Source organism: Parasteatoda tepidariorum, chromosome 7, assembly GCF_043381705.1.
Source record: "Parasteatoda tepidariorum isolate YZ-2023 chromosome 7, CAS_Ptep_4.0, whole genome shotgun sequence".
In the NCBI taxonomy this organism is placed as follows: Eukaryota; Metazoa; Arthropoda; class Arachnida; order Araneae; family Theridiidae; genus Parasteatoda; species Parasteatoda tepidariorum.
In genome coordinates this window covers 44,575,619-44,591,241 of record NC_092210.1, presented here as the reverse complement: position 1 = coordinate 44,591,241, position 15,623 = coordinate 44,575,619, and the positions used below count along the sequence as shown (strand labels likewise).

The 15,623-nt window shown below is 29.5% G+C and overlaps 1 protein-coding gene across 2 annotated transcripts in view; it reads left to right on the top strand.

Moving 5' to 3' along the window:
• Positions 1–15,367, top strand: part of LOC107452271 (Eag-like K[+] channel) — a 249,174-nt gene extending 233,807 nt beyond the window's left edge. The window contains exons 14-18 of one of the 2 annotated variants that reach the window (XM_071183358.1): positions 1,915–2,135; positions 3,481–3,614; positions 5,764–5,873; positions 11,032–11,094; positions 13,625–15,084. In XM_071183358.1, coding sequence (XP_071039459.1) covers positions 1,915–2,135; positions 3,481–3,614; positions 5,764–5,873; positions 11,032–11,094; positions 13,625–14,370 — 1,274 coding nt within the window. In that variant the 3' untranslated portion in view covers positions 14,371–15,084. Of the gene's footprint in view, positions 1–1,914; positions 2,136–3,480; positions 3,615–5,763; positions 5,874–11,031; positions 11,095–13,624 lie in introns of both variants that reach the window. The other variant, XM_016068630.3, reaches the window with a different exon arrangement.
• Positions 15,368–15,623: the final 256 nt, after the last annotated feature.

Below are 15,623 nucleotides of genomic sequence, written 5' to 3'. Positions count from 1 at the left end.
AAATGAGTTTGCATAAAAAAGATAGAATGCACTGCAATAAATATAGTATAGTGCCACAAATGAATAAAGCTAAAAAATGTAAAATAAAACTCAAGTAAAGGCACAAAACATATATACTATGCTTTCAGTCATAAAAACAACTCAATAACAACCTTTCTTAAGGTGGAAATACAGAATGACAGAAGAAAACAGAGGACAAACAAATTGTAACAAAGAAAATGGTTTAACCAATAAGAAAAGAGGCACAAGCTTGAACAAGATAATCAAATAAAGAGAAGAAGATAAGAAAAAGGTGTCAGAAAGTTGGTTGATAACCTCAGGGTGCAAGGTGTAGAAATGAAATTAGAATAGATTTCCTCATCTGTTTATTATCTCCTCTCTTTTGTTATCTTGTTCAAGCTTGTTTCCCTATGAAGGGGTACAAGTTTGAACTAGCTACAGTTATTAGCTACAGGTTAAACCAATTTGCACCTGTTTGTTATCTTATTATTCTACTGTCATTTTGTGTTTAGACACTAAAAAAGGTTCTTGTTTATGAAACCAAAACTGAAGTAAGCAAATTTTTATACGCTTATTTCAGTACAGAGGTGGAAAACCACTCTACTGAATGTTATACAAAAGCTAGTGAAAAAGTTACTTGAACTATTAATTGCGATTTAAATCATGTAGTACTTCCCAATTAATATCCTTTCGAAAATGCGATGCTTTTCTTGTGTGAAAAAATACTACCTTACTAATTTTTTTTTTTAATTTGTTTGAAAGTCTCTCTTGTAACAACCATGTGACGTTAACTTAAAATATTAGAAATTCTCAAATGGATACATTTTTATTTGCAAATTTAACACGAAAGGAAACTTGATGTAAAGATTACTCTATAACAACAGCCATTGATATTTAATTATCATTAATAAAATCTGCATGTTATGCTCATAAGAGATTAAAACTAATATTAAAGGGAGAAAAAATAAACAAATACTTTATCAAAATCTGTTCAACCATTATCAAAATCGATCAAGGAATGGAAAAATCGTCAAAAACCATTTTTTTGATGCCACCAAGTTGCTGTTCGCAAAAGATGTTTTACGGAACCTTAGGTTTCCAGGGAAAGGTCAGGAGTTCTGATTTTTTTTTTTTTTATGATTTTCGCCAGTTATGATTTTTGAAACCTATAATTACATCTATTTCTAAAACAATAAGCCATAATTTATGTAATTTTACTATTATTCTTTGAAAATTACTTAAATAAAACAAAAGCCTTCGTAAGAAATATCAGAACATTCTTAAAAAAAGTTACAGTAATGTACTTAGCAAATAATGGAAAGAATATGCATCTGCAAGAAAACTGCAATATTTCTCATCGAACTTTTCAATTTAAACTAAATTAAATTTAGAAAAAAGGAATAATGTTTTTCCAATAATCACTCTCAACGAATTTAACAGTTTTTTTTTCTTTTCGAAAACCATTTCAGCTTATTTTATTCATTTTTCAATTATTTTACTCCAAAAGCAATTTTACAGCCATAAGCTGATTCAGAACTGGAAACTTAACTGCCGGACATAAAACCCAATTTTTAGACAATGAACGATAGTTAAAGCAAAGAAAAAGCCTAATTCTTGGCGTTAAATATTTTCAAAATAATTAGAAGTCCTTTATCTAATTAGCCTATTTACATCTGTTAAAGAACTTTAGTCGGGGTTCCACCGTGAAGTCGGGGTTCCGCCTCAAAGTCGGGGTTCCGCCGAAAGAATCTCGATCATTTTGCTTTAATACGCTTTATTTTTCCTGCACGTTTAGATTGTCCTGTAGCCCTAACCGTATAAAAATGATAGATGAAATAGAATATGTAAGAGAGAGAAAGAAAAAAAAGCATCCAAAATGATTGTTGATCAATAATTTTTAAATTTCCATTTTAGGCAAAGGTGATCTTGTTGGCTGTGACATAAGTGTTACCGGTCCAGAGCATGTGCTGAAGTCTTCAAGTGATGTAAAAGCCCTGACATACTGTGATCTCAAAAGCATCCACATTCCAGGATTGATGGAAGTGCTCAAACTCTATCCCGAGTTCTCGGAAACTTTCTGTAACGACATCCTTCACGATCTCACCTTTAATCTTCGAGAAGGATACGAAACAGAGGTACGCTCATGAATGAGGGACCTATTGTGATAAAAAAATATTATTTTCCTGAAATTGGTAAAAGCGTGACAACCAAGCAGCGAAATAAGTTCAATCAGTCGTTCACATCCTTTTTATCACCTCTGAACTCATCGAAAAACTATTCCCAACATAATTTTAATAATTTGAAAGGTAAAGCATTACGAATCAATACATTACATTCCGATGCAAATGTTTGGGCGCCGCTGTTTGATTAGACACTAGACTTTTTTGGCCTTGATATCTTAACGTCACCATTTGATTAAATATTAAATCTAATTCCCCCTCCTCAATCAAAAAAGATGGTAGAGTTTTAAGTCCCAGTCAAATTCATTGAACATAACTCTTATTTTTAAAAGCATTTTCTAATACTGACGAAATATACCATTAAATAAAATGTATTGTGTCTGTTTTGTTAAAGGGAAAAGTCTTGTCTCTGTCTGTGACTTTTACTATGAAAATAATACCAGCAGTTGACATCACTCAATTAAATATCCTTAGTACGAACTAAAAAAAACTTATCCAACCAACTCTTGACATTTGACACACCTTTCTAAACTTTCTACATTTTTTTATATTCTTATAATCTTTTTCAACTTCGTCCAGTTTTAATTGGTATTAGACATTTTTATCCTATTTTTTTTTAATTAAGATGTAATGTCAATGATTCATAAGTACAGCAGACGTCATAAGTACAGCAGATGTTTAAGTCTGTTACAAATTTTTAAGCTTTCATGTTTTCTTTTTATGCTTTGCGTATTAAATTTACTACCTATTTCAAGCATTTATCCACCTAATACTGTTTTAGAGTTATTTTCATTTCAAAACTAAGAAAATATTTCTGAAACACTGTGAGATAATCTGAGAAATAAAAAGTACATTCAAATGACTTTAAATATTTCTCGCTGAGATTCGCGTTTTGTGAGTTTGTAACACTTTTAATTGGTAATAACAAGTGTAGTTTCATAAACAATAAAAAAAAAAGATACGCAAATGACTAAACATGTCCAAGCCTCATAATTTCGCAACAATATCATCAAGATATTATGGAACTTGTTAACATTTCTGTGCTTACTCTATCCTTATCCAGTTATGAACTTCAGTTCGGTATAATAGCATCGAATTTTAAAATTTATGAACTAGTCTTGAAAAATGAAATAAGCCTCTGCAGAAACTGTAATTTTTAAGTTTGTAAATTGTTTCATAAAGACAAATTTGATTGCTATATTTAATGTACCCCAAAGTATTTTGAGAGTATCAATTTTTTAATCATTTTACTCCGATTAATGAAACAACTGCTTAGAATTAATTTTCTGTTGTTTTTCAGGATTCCAATGGCATGGCATCAATGACATTGCCTTCAATATCTGAGGATGATGAAAATAATGACAGTGATGGAACTGCTCCAGCTTCACCAATGTCACCGTGCTTGACAATCAACAGGAACAAATACGGCACAGGGTAACACACTCCATTCAATATCGGTTTGTTAAGTTCACGACGTGAAGAAAAATATATGACTGCATGATTCTCATTTATTTCGATTTTATGCTTTCTCATCCATGGAGCATCGGGTTAATGATAACTTTATCAAAACTTTGCGATAATATGATGATAAATTCTAATAGATTTGGAAAGGATTGAAACTTGCATTGTCGTCAAGCGCAAAGGGTCTCTTATAATATTAGCACTCTAGTCAATAAGAAAATGATCAGAAATTTGACAGACAATAAGTTTCCTTTGACAATATGATAAATTCTGCTTGTAGTGTCAGGGCAAATAGTATTATAATCCAGTATAAAGCTTCAATTAAAACATGAGTGCTCTAGCCAATCTTAAAGTGGTCGGAAAATTTTGATTGATGAAAAATTCTCTTTCACAGTAATATCATGATAAGTTATACTAGCCGCAGGCAGAAAATAATCGAATATTGTATTGTCAGTTTTAGTGCTCTAGCTAGTCGGGAAGTAATCTTTAATTTTGACTGCAATATTCCATCCACATAAATATTCATCTATCAAGGTTCCATCGCAAAGATGTCATTATTCCATTGAGTTAGCAAAAACTTTCATAAAGTAAAAAGGTTATTTATACTAAGACAAAAATAGTAATTGAAGTGATAAAAATTATGGTAATAAAAATAATGAGAAAAAACTTTTAACAATCTAGTTTTTTGTAATGTTATCATTAATTAACTCTTTTAATTGAAATGTTATTTATTTTAATTTTATTTTTAACATACCTTCAACTCAAACATCACATGATACTAAAAAAAATTTAAATACCAATAAAAATCACTATGCAAGCCTAAAAGTTCCTAACACGGAAAAAAGAAAATGAAACTGGAGAGAAGCATCGCCAAGTGTGGTAACCATTCTCCTATCTTTCTCTTTCGCAACCCCACTGTTTCGGACAATTTTGAAGTCATTGTCGTAACTCTCTATCTAAAAGTGAGATATCAGGAACTGTACTTCTAGGTACGGTAACTAATCTTTACTAAGTATAAAATTTTTAAAAATGTTGTTAGAAGTTTCTCTTTATTCTATGAAACTGCTAATTGTTCTTTCGTTAACGCTGTTTTTCGAAGCTCTGTTGTCAAAGAAAATAAAAAAAAGTCATAGTTTAAGTGCCATGCACTTGAAGCAAGGCGGTGATTTTATACTACATATACACCGAAGAGCCATTACATTATGTCCATCCTACATCTATAACAATGGGCTCATGGTTTCTCGCCCAGGAACAATGTTTTCATGGGGCACTTTAGGACCCATAATCCTCATAGAACAATCCCTGGCGTCTGTAAGCTATATGAACATAGTTACAGACCAGGTTCACCCATTCATGGCAACAGTTTTTCCCGCGGGGGATGGTGTTTACCAACAGGATAATGCACCATGTCATAAGGGTCGAATCGTCATGCATTGGTTCGAGGAACATTCCAGTGACTTTCAAGTCATGTCTTAGCCCCCAAATTCACCTGACCTTAATCCAATAGAGCATTTGTGGTCATACTTGGAAAACTAAATTCGTGCTGCCACGCTACCCCCTCGCAATGTGAGGAAATTGCTGAACCAGTTGGTGAGCGCTTGGTACCAGATACCTCAGACTACCTATCAGTACCTTGTGGAATCAATGCCACGGCGGATGCTAGCAGTTTTGAGGGCTAAAGGTGGTCCTGCATGTTATTAGCAGGGTGGTCATAATGTAATGGCTCTTCTGTGTATAATCTTGCCGTGGAGAATTATCTGGACTTTATAACAGACAAATAACTTAAATATTTTAAAATTTATTAAACTTTTTTAAAAATCGCCACTTTGACTGCAGTTTTCACCCTACATGAGAATTATCAAAACCACTGCCTTATTTTTAATCCTTTGCAAACTTTTATGACCCCAGGTAATGCAGCATTGGAGTAAGTTTTTAAATATTAAAAAATTAGACCACAAGCATTATCATTTTCACAAAACTGCGGCTTTTCTCCATATTGACGTTTTGCACCATTTTCGAAATAAGCGTAAACAGAGCTGGCTTTAGATAGAACTTGACCTAACAGTCGTGAGTAGCAGTTGCAAAATCACAATTGTTAATTTCAATTGATTGTTAATTTCAGCGATGAAAACTGGGAAAGCAAAGTTCATCAGTTTAGAAGAACTTTTCAAGGTCACCGTCCCACTGTCAGATTTGAAAAATTGAGACCAGCTGCTACGCACCCCAACTTACGTAAGTCCTGAGGAACCTTTATTATTTTACTATCTTAATTTTGCATTGGCTATCTTTAGTTATAAGTAGATTGTTACGAATTTTATTTTAATTTTCTGAAATTAATTACTTTATTTCCTTAAAAATATACTTCCCAAGTTTCCTTTAATCTAATTAATATCATAAAAATCTTGATTAAACCAAAGAAAATTATTAAATAAATTGAATTTGAATTTTGAATTTTGAAATTGAATTTTACATTCAAGAACATACTTTCTAAACTGATATGATTCTTGAATATTTAAAAAAAATGTAATGAAATGAAAAATTTCCACTTATTTATTTTTTTTAACTGAATAAGCTTAATAATATTTAAGGAAAAATAACTTTTATGAAAAATATTTTTTATTAAAAAAAATTACCTTAAAACAGATTAATAACAGAGATATTAATTTATTCCTTGGGTTTTGTAAATCACAGTCAAAAAAAATTAATCATTAGGCTTCTGAAATCGTTTTAATTCAAAATATGAGAACTAAGATTATAATCGATACACAGTTTTATAAAAATTATAAATCTTTTATTTATGTATAATGCTTAAAAAGCTTATCTTACAATGTTTATTTAAAATTCGTACTAAATTCCCAAAAAAAATTTTCAATTTTTTTCAACGTATTTTGAATTTTTAAAATACATATTATATTTATATAACTCAGCATTTTTAACCAACTATTATTGTCACACTAACAACAAAAAATATATTATGTTAAATAACAAAAACTACTGTGAGAAAATAATCAAAAATGCCATACATTTGTAACTGTTTCCATTTGGTTATAAAAATGACAATATTTCAGTTCAACTTTATTGATCAAAATTAAAATTTTGTTTAAACTATTTATTTTTTAACTTAAAAATCATTCGGTTAATACACTTATATCTCGAAAAGGCATCAATAGATTAGCAAGAAATTTTAATACAATTTTTACAAATAAATTGTAAGTTTCAATTAAACATTTGCAAGTTATAAGTATTAAAAAAAAGTTTTGTTGAAAAAAATTAACTTCAACTAAAAAAATCACTCATATCTTCTCAAATATAAATCAGAATTTTTCATAAATGCGTCTGCATATAGAACATAACAAGTAAAGATCTTCGTAAAAGTTACAGAATCGGTATAACTATCAGCAATACAGAATGATCAAAAATATTATTTTCTGGTTTTCATTTGTAATTTAGATTATGGTTTTATATTGTCCAAATGCTCGGTGTGGTGTAGATTTTTTGGCTCTTGCGCGAGAAAACAAATAACTAACTAACATTTCTCATGACCTCGTTTTATTAAATATAGAATTTGAAATAAATTTATTTTTCACTTTTTTGAAGAATTTATATTTTTACAAATTGGTGCACACATGTACAAGGAAATTCAAAACAACGTGGCTAAAATGAAATTGCAATTACATTTTTGAATTAATACAAAAAGAATTAAATAATAGAAAAAGGAACATAGTGTTACAAATGTTATCCGTAGTTTCCAGAGTGGGTTGGAAATTATACGTTACGTGGTACAATAAATGAAAATCCCTCTACATCAGGAATAAATCACAAATAATGGCACAAAAATACTTATACTATAGAATTGTAATATGTATATAATTTGTTTCGTTTCCTCAGAGTCAAATACAAAATAAATATCATATTTTTGGTCTTATAAACAAGAGCCTTTTTCGGTGTCGAATATTTTGTGTTTCAATACTGAGAAAGGCTCTTGCTTATTAATTCAAAACTATATCCTGACAATTTTTATACTATTTTTTTATTAACACTGGTTATCATAAGTTATCATTATTCATAATGTAAAATGATTTTTATTTATTGTCCTTTTGTGTAACATATAGTTTGCTAACCTTTCTAGAGACTCTGGATATTGTTTGTAACAACATCTTCCCATTTGATTTTTAGTTATTTTTGTTACCTGCTTTGTAATTTAATTTTGGCCACTTTATTTTTAAGCACTCTACTTACAATGTAGTCAATACACTATGCCTACTTTAAAATATTGAGTTTGCAACTGAAGTTCTCACCATTTATTTAAATTTTTTACAAATTTAAAGTACAGCATTCCATTTTCCCTGCCAGTTCTCTTGTTGTTTGACACGAATTTTGGACCAAAAACTGACTTAATTCGAACACAACTGAATGGTCAAAACTAGGTGCTTCTTTGAGGTCAAAATTTCTATTTTAAAACTTGACATACAAATCACGAGTGGTCCTTTCAGCTATGGTAATCCCTCTATATCAGGAGCAGCTTTTGCTGCTTTAGAACCTTGATTAAAAGCAAAACAGTGTCAAAAATGGTCCTTTTTCTCAACTTGATCTTTTCATTCTAATGATATGAGAATTAACATGAATTAACTAGAGCAAAAAACAAAACACAGATTCAAATAGGAAAAAACATCTTCTTTCAACTGATCTAAAGCATTTAATGACAAGCAAACTGTTTAAATTTGAAAAACCGTTGTCAACCAGATACAATACATAACAAAAAAAAATTATTATTTTTAATTTTTTTATCATTTTTTTTCAGAAATACAATTCTAAATATGTATTATCTAAAAAAAATTAGTTTATTTTAGTATTTTTATAACCTAAAACTACTTTATTTCTAAAATTTAAACTTATTCTAAAACTAACATATATCTGAACATAATTTTCTAACTAATTGTTATAAAGTAAAAATTTTAAGTAAATGTTTATAATTTGTTTACTTAAAAACCAACTTTTAAATTGGTTCAAGTTAAAAACAGGAACTGCTGTAGTATTTGTTAATAAATTTTGACTAATTTCTTTTGAAAGAAAAAACTCGTATTCTGAGTTTTTGTCATTTTTGTAGGTTTTTCGCTTGATTCATTTTCTCTTTTTCATAACAACTAGTCACTTTTAGTGTTATTTATAATATTATTTGTTTTTATATATTATTTCATGTTCTTTTCAATAATTTTACAGAGATTTCATTTGTATTTTACTACTAAAAACATTTAATTCTTTGCTTGATTATTTTGCATTTTAATTTTACAACTAGAGTACTTGTAGATTATTTATAACTTATTTAGAGTGTTAGCTATGCCTGCATTGTTAGAAATTTTAGAGCAGCTTACATGTTTATTAAAAATAACAACAATAAAGTAACATATTTTTAATTTAAAAGAAAAACAATAAATTTTAGATTTAAATATTCAAACAACTTATAAAGACTTGATTACGTTAAAAATCATACACCATTAACACGTTTTAAACAAAAGCATAAACTTAAGCTATAAAATATTTTTTAACTACAAATGAGTATATTCATAATTAGAACAGCTTTTGTCAAATAAAGACAGGATAGTAAAATGTAAAGCTTAAAAAAAACACTTAGCCAAAAAAAACACTGTTTTAATACTATATTATATTATACAACTATTTTTAAACTATTCTTTGAAGAAAATTGTCAATTAATTTTATTGGGTTTATTTTTTTAAAGCCCCGATAGCAAAACAGCACAAAAATTTTAAATATTCAATAGGTACTAAAGCATTTAAAAAAAGTTTCAATTATTGCTTCTCGGTAATAGTTTTCTTTAATATAACAGAAGCAAACAGAAACATTTCATTGTCAATCAAAACTAAATTATTTTCAACATTTCTGAGACTACGTGGTACTTTTACGAGATTTTTAATCGTTTACAAAAATGTTGCGACGTTTTATGTTGTGTAGGTATCGGATGACTATAATTCTATCAATGCTTTTGCTAGTTAGTTTTGTTTTAATTTGAGCAAAAGGTTGCAGCTTTAAGAAAATAAAAGGAAGAAAAAGTAAAACTTTAAAAAATATGTAAGACTATTTTATAAGCTACTCTTATACCGTAATTATTCTCAGACTGCAAAGTTGGATATAAAAATAAGATAATATGCTTGTTAATAAATATTGATCAAACTTAATCATTTCACGAAATTTCGAAATGTTTTTGCATTAAAATAAAGTCATGTAAGAGTATTTCTTTATTAAAAACAAACAAAATTTAATAGAAAATTTTCAAGTGCGCCTTTAATCTATGCTTGTATAAATGTTTCGTGCCTGCATGATATTAATTACTCTTAATTTATTTAGGTGAATAGAATAAGATTATGTTTATTTGCGTAGAATAGATTTAGTTGATAGTATAATGAACATCCATACAAAAATATTCCATATAATAGCTTTTACATAATTTTGTCTCATAAATAAATATTTTGTAATATTTTGCATACTGCAAAATATATTAATTTTAAATTATTTAACTTGCCTTTTTAAACATATTTTTAAACACGAACAAAAATTGAACAGTAATCTTACAATGACAATTATACACACTAATAAAATTGTTTTGCTTTTTAACTAATAATATTATGATATTGTAATTCAAATGCGGCATCACTTAAAACCTTTTTATTTTTAAAATTCAAAAGTATTATGGAAATATTTTATGTCATAAATAAATTCTGTTCAAAATTTCAAAAATAAATTCTGTTAAAGTAATCTAAAGGTGATTTTTCTAATGGTCTTAAAATAAGACCACTATCATTTAACTTTAAATTCTGGTGGTATTAAGATAAGACCACTATCGTTTAACTCTAAATTCTAACAACACACATTCTGAAACCTTTAAAAGCATCTCTCATGGGCAAGTATCAATACCCATGTAATTTATTTCTGCATCCCTTCCTTTCTCTAATGCATGTTCAATTAGTATAATTTAAGATCTTCTATGGAATGGTTTTATCATTAGAAATTTTCATTATTATCTATCACTTAATTATAAATAAGTGTTAACAATGAATGGCAGTAAAATATCATCAAAATTAAAAAATTTAATATTTTAAACTATAGATGTCTATTTCATTTTTGCACCTAAACCTAAGTAACACATTTCTTTATTCAATTTAGAATTAATTCCCCCATTTTCTCTATCTCCAATTCTTGTTTCCATTTTAACATCCTTGCATTCATGCTGCATGGCTACTTGCGCTCTAAATTTGGAATGGATTTTTAATCATCACGGCGGTTAGCTTTTACGCACGATGTTTAAACAAATTCTTTTAAAACAGTTTTTTAAAAAAAATTCCTTTGTGTCAAATACATTGAAATGATGTTACAGAAAACAGCCCCCCACAATGGTGGATGAATAGATATCGTCATAGGGATGAATTTTGTAACCAAGGTGAGTTCAAATAATTAATGGATTTGCGCATGTAGCTCTCATTGCTTCTTAATTTAAACATGCAGCGTATATTAGTTATTTATGCAAATTTTGATTCGATTCATACTTACCAATATTCCTACGTAGAGATCAGTTTTGAATTGAAGTATACATAAGTTTTCTAAATTTTGAACAGCTTTCAGTCAACAGTCTTCTGGTATTTTTATTTGTATTATTTCTTTTATTGTTATATTTTCCATCTCTTTCTCCTTTCTTTTACAGGGAAACAGTTCAAAACTTACAATTAGAGACACTTGCTTAAAAGCTTTAGATTTTCTTTTTTACAAGCCACATAAGCTTTTACACCGAGACACATAGTCGGTTTAAATGTATTTTTATGAGCCATAAAACCTCTCATCTTTACACAATTATTTTTACGAGGTATATAAGCGTTTTAGATCAATAATTTCTACAAGTCCTTTTGAGCATTTTTGATAATGTTAATTTAACAAGAATTAATAGAAGCCTATACACGAATACTTACAATAGGAGTCGTGACTGGTGTTCAAGGACAGGTTCCGTAAAGGACTGGGGTTCAATCCTCAGTAGCGACTTGAAGCCCACCCAGTTTCAAATCGATGTTAACAGCTTGTCTGAGAAGTAAAGATAGCTTGTGCGAAACGCTGACCACATTTCTCTAATCATGCCGTTAATCCCGAAAATGTGGAACCATGAATCCCCCCCTCCCCCTCTGGTCCACAATAGGCTGTTATGAGTATGCTTTACTACAAGGCGCATGCATAAGCAAACAAATGTATCAGATAGGCTTATTTTTACACCGGCTGTATAAGTATTTTAAATATCTGTTTTTACAAACCATAGAAAAGATTTTAGAAGCAGTATAATTTACAAGCCATATTAACGTTTTAAATACGGTTATTTTTACAACCCTTTTAAATAATTAACTAAACTAGTTTTCAGATAGTTTTTTTGCAGGCCATATAACAGGAAAGTTTTACATATGATAAAATTATATTTTTTAATGTGTGTGAAATGTATTTCGAATTGCAGAATTACATTACACCTATATTATTTGAAAATATATTGTAATAATTATTCCAAAACTTACGATTTTAAAACCTTAAAACTTTATTGCAAAAATAAGTACCGAGAATTTCTTTTTCAAGTTAGCTTTTTAAAATTACTACTCAGTGTGCAACCATAATTCGGACATCAACATTAATTTTGCAATTATAAATCAAACTACCAATATGTAATAAAACAATCAAAAATAGAAACAATATACAGTAAACATCGTAATCCTTCCAGATTTTTACAATACAATTGCTGAAACACTGTCAAAATTCCTGAACGAAACAATGTGGCCGATAATTTAATGATTGGGTTCAGAAATTTGTTAAAAGGCCTTAAAACTCTTATCGTTAAAAGTTGAAAAGTTATACTTGCTTACATTACCATAAATATGTCTTTAGTTAAATCATCCGTTTATCAAACTAAGCTATTGTGCAATAAAGTTTTTCTTCAATAAAAAAAAATTCACCAAGTTTCACGTCTCAAAGCTAAGTTCGAAGCTGATTACCAAGTTGAACAAAATTACCATTATATTTTATGGAGCAATTTATCCCTATTTATGCAGTTTTTAAAGAATACAAATCTGCTTCCTAAAGTTTCAATTGGTTTTCCTCACATTCCTTCCTGTTGCATTTTTTTTTCTATATTGCAATTGGCGTTACAAATTCTACATATTGTAAACGATATTCAGTTTCTTTATATTAAAACATTTATTTTGCAATCGAAGTTTAACGTGTCTCTTATTTTCTAGTGTCTGTAGACTTAGTATTTCCACAGCTGAGGGACAATTTTAAATTAAAATATGGGTTTTTTTTATAAATATGAAGAAAAAAATATTTTTATATACTCACATTTGGTACTAACATATTTCAAGCATAGATCCATATTTACAAAATGTTTCTTCTTTTTTTTCTTTTTTGACTAATATGTTAAATAATCCTATACATCACGGGCGAAACGAAACTTTAGAATCGCCCAACATAGTACAGAGTATCATACATTATAAATAAAATTTTGAAGTCGATGTCATCTAAATTTGATAAGAGAATTGATAAATTAATTTACATTTCTTTGTAAATTTAGTTAAAATATCCTATTGTTTTATTTCCACTTTAACACGAAAAGCATTCAAAGGTTAAAATGGAAAAAAAATAATGATGCAGTTTTTATTTTCTGAGAAGTTCAGCTGACTTAACTCGAAAAGGCCGTTAGATTGGAAAACCCTCCATAGAAACGCCCAAGCTAACATCATTTGAAAATATGATTTGTTTGTGGATAACAAAAAAAGTGTAAGGGAAAAAGCACATTGTTTTTAGAAGACGCAAAGCGAATTGATGGATTGATGATGTAGTTCCAAACTTATAATTTTATCATCTTTATTAAAATATCGCAATTGCTTCGAATTCAAATAAATTCCTTCGTATTACGTAACATAATGAACTCTATTTTATTTCTCCAGGGCGATCATGGGACAACTTTGATATCCGGGACGAGATTGAACTGACGAAGAATTCCGTCGAGAGACTGGATTCACAAATGACCACACTCACCCAGGATGTGGCCAGCTTGAGTCAAGAAGTTCGCCTGATTCTTGCACTTCTGACAGAGAAGTACGAGAGCAGGGTGGCACTGCCACCACAGATATCCCAGTCCTGTGAATCATTACCTAGCAGACAGTGTCCCACCAACACATTCCTGCCGAGACGGGCATCCTCCCAGCCTCTGAGACTGCCCAGCACTGGATCCAGACAGGGGGGTGAAATAGAAGAAAAACTGTCCCCGTCCACTGTTGAGTCAGAAACCCAGACGGACTGGTACCTTTTGGACGATATTCTGAATAGAAGATGCCCAACAACCATCAGGAACTCTGGATGCCCTTGTTCACCGCAGAGCGAAGAAAGAGTAAAGTTTTTAATCGGACCTTCGACCAGTGTTAGGGAAGACGAGGGTTACAACTCAACTCCTCAGAGCATATGGTCAAAAGAGACCAGTCCCCACGATTCAGGGGGCAGTGGAACACATAACATACGAATGGCAGCCTTCTGGAGCTCTGCCGATTCTGAAACATCTGTGCCTTCATCATCAAGATATAGAAGTTCTATGAACGGTAGTCGCGATAGCACTGCGCGAAATGACGTTCCAGAACACATTATTGAGATCGATGGTTCTACGTCCATTCGGCGTAAGCTGTCGACTGAATTATAGTCTTTTTTTTTTCATTCTTAACATTGCTGAGCGTTTCAGATTATCTCCTGTATTCTTGCACAACTTCTTTATACCGTATCCAAGCCAAATTTTAAGCCGCGTAACTCAGGTTAAAAAAAATATTATTAACCTTAACAAAATTTGCTCAATTTAATAGCAGCTAATCTTTTTACAACGTTTTTATTTTATGATGACTTGAAATTACCAGTACAAATAGTAATCAGTCAAAGAGCATTGTTTTATTTCTATAAATTTTACTTTGTCAATTAGTTACTATTTTTACAATTTTAAGTTTTTGACGCACATTGTGTTTAACAATTTTTTTAAAATCTGTTGAATATAGTTGTTAGTTTATGTACAAATTTTACAATATTTTTTAAATAAGCGATATAATATTATTTTAATATTTTTAAATAAGTTTAAATAATTGTTTAACCCACATTTTATTTCCTTAATGGTGTTATATCGAAACAAATTAACAAATAAATTAAACAGTTCTCAGCATCATTATCCACTTGTTTTAGTCACCTGCTATTTTTTAATTATGTTATTATAGCCTGTCAAACGATTGTACTATTCGTTGTATACAATCGTTTGAAAGGCTCCGTTAATAGTTTTAAATTAATACATTTCCCTTTTTTTTAGTCATTTATTGAAATCTAAGGAATGAATACATCTGAAACAATCATTTGCTCAATAGAAAACCCAAAAAAATAACTTTAAGTGTGAAAAAAAAATTTATAATATACGCAGTTTTTGAAAATAAATCCTTATCCATTATACAAAAGAAAAATGTAATTAAAATTACAAGATGACAATCCTATCATCTTGTATTTTTAATTACATTTTTCATTATCAATTTACATTATCAATCCCGATAAACAATGTTTTCATTCATCTTTCACTAATGTGGAATGAAAATGAAAGAATTTTCGTTATTTGTTTATGTTTTCACTCACCTATAAGTTGCGTTTTGACAAACAAATAAAAAAAAAAACTGCACCTGGTATATATTCTTCAATCTTTCGTCTTTCTTGAGTTAAACTTTTGCAAGAGCAAAGCGCAATTTCTTCTAACCTAACTGGACCAATTTCAATTTATAAATTAGAGTTTATTCATCTTTTCTCTACAAATGTGTCAAATAGCAAGATCGAACTCAACCAAGATCAGTTTATTTACACACGATTTTCTCACCAGAATATATCAAGTACAATGCATTAATGTTATTAACGATAGAAATGTTGCAATTGCGC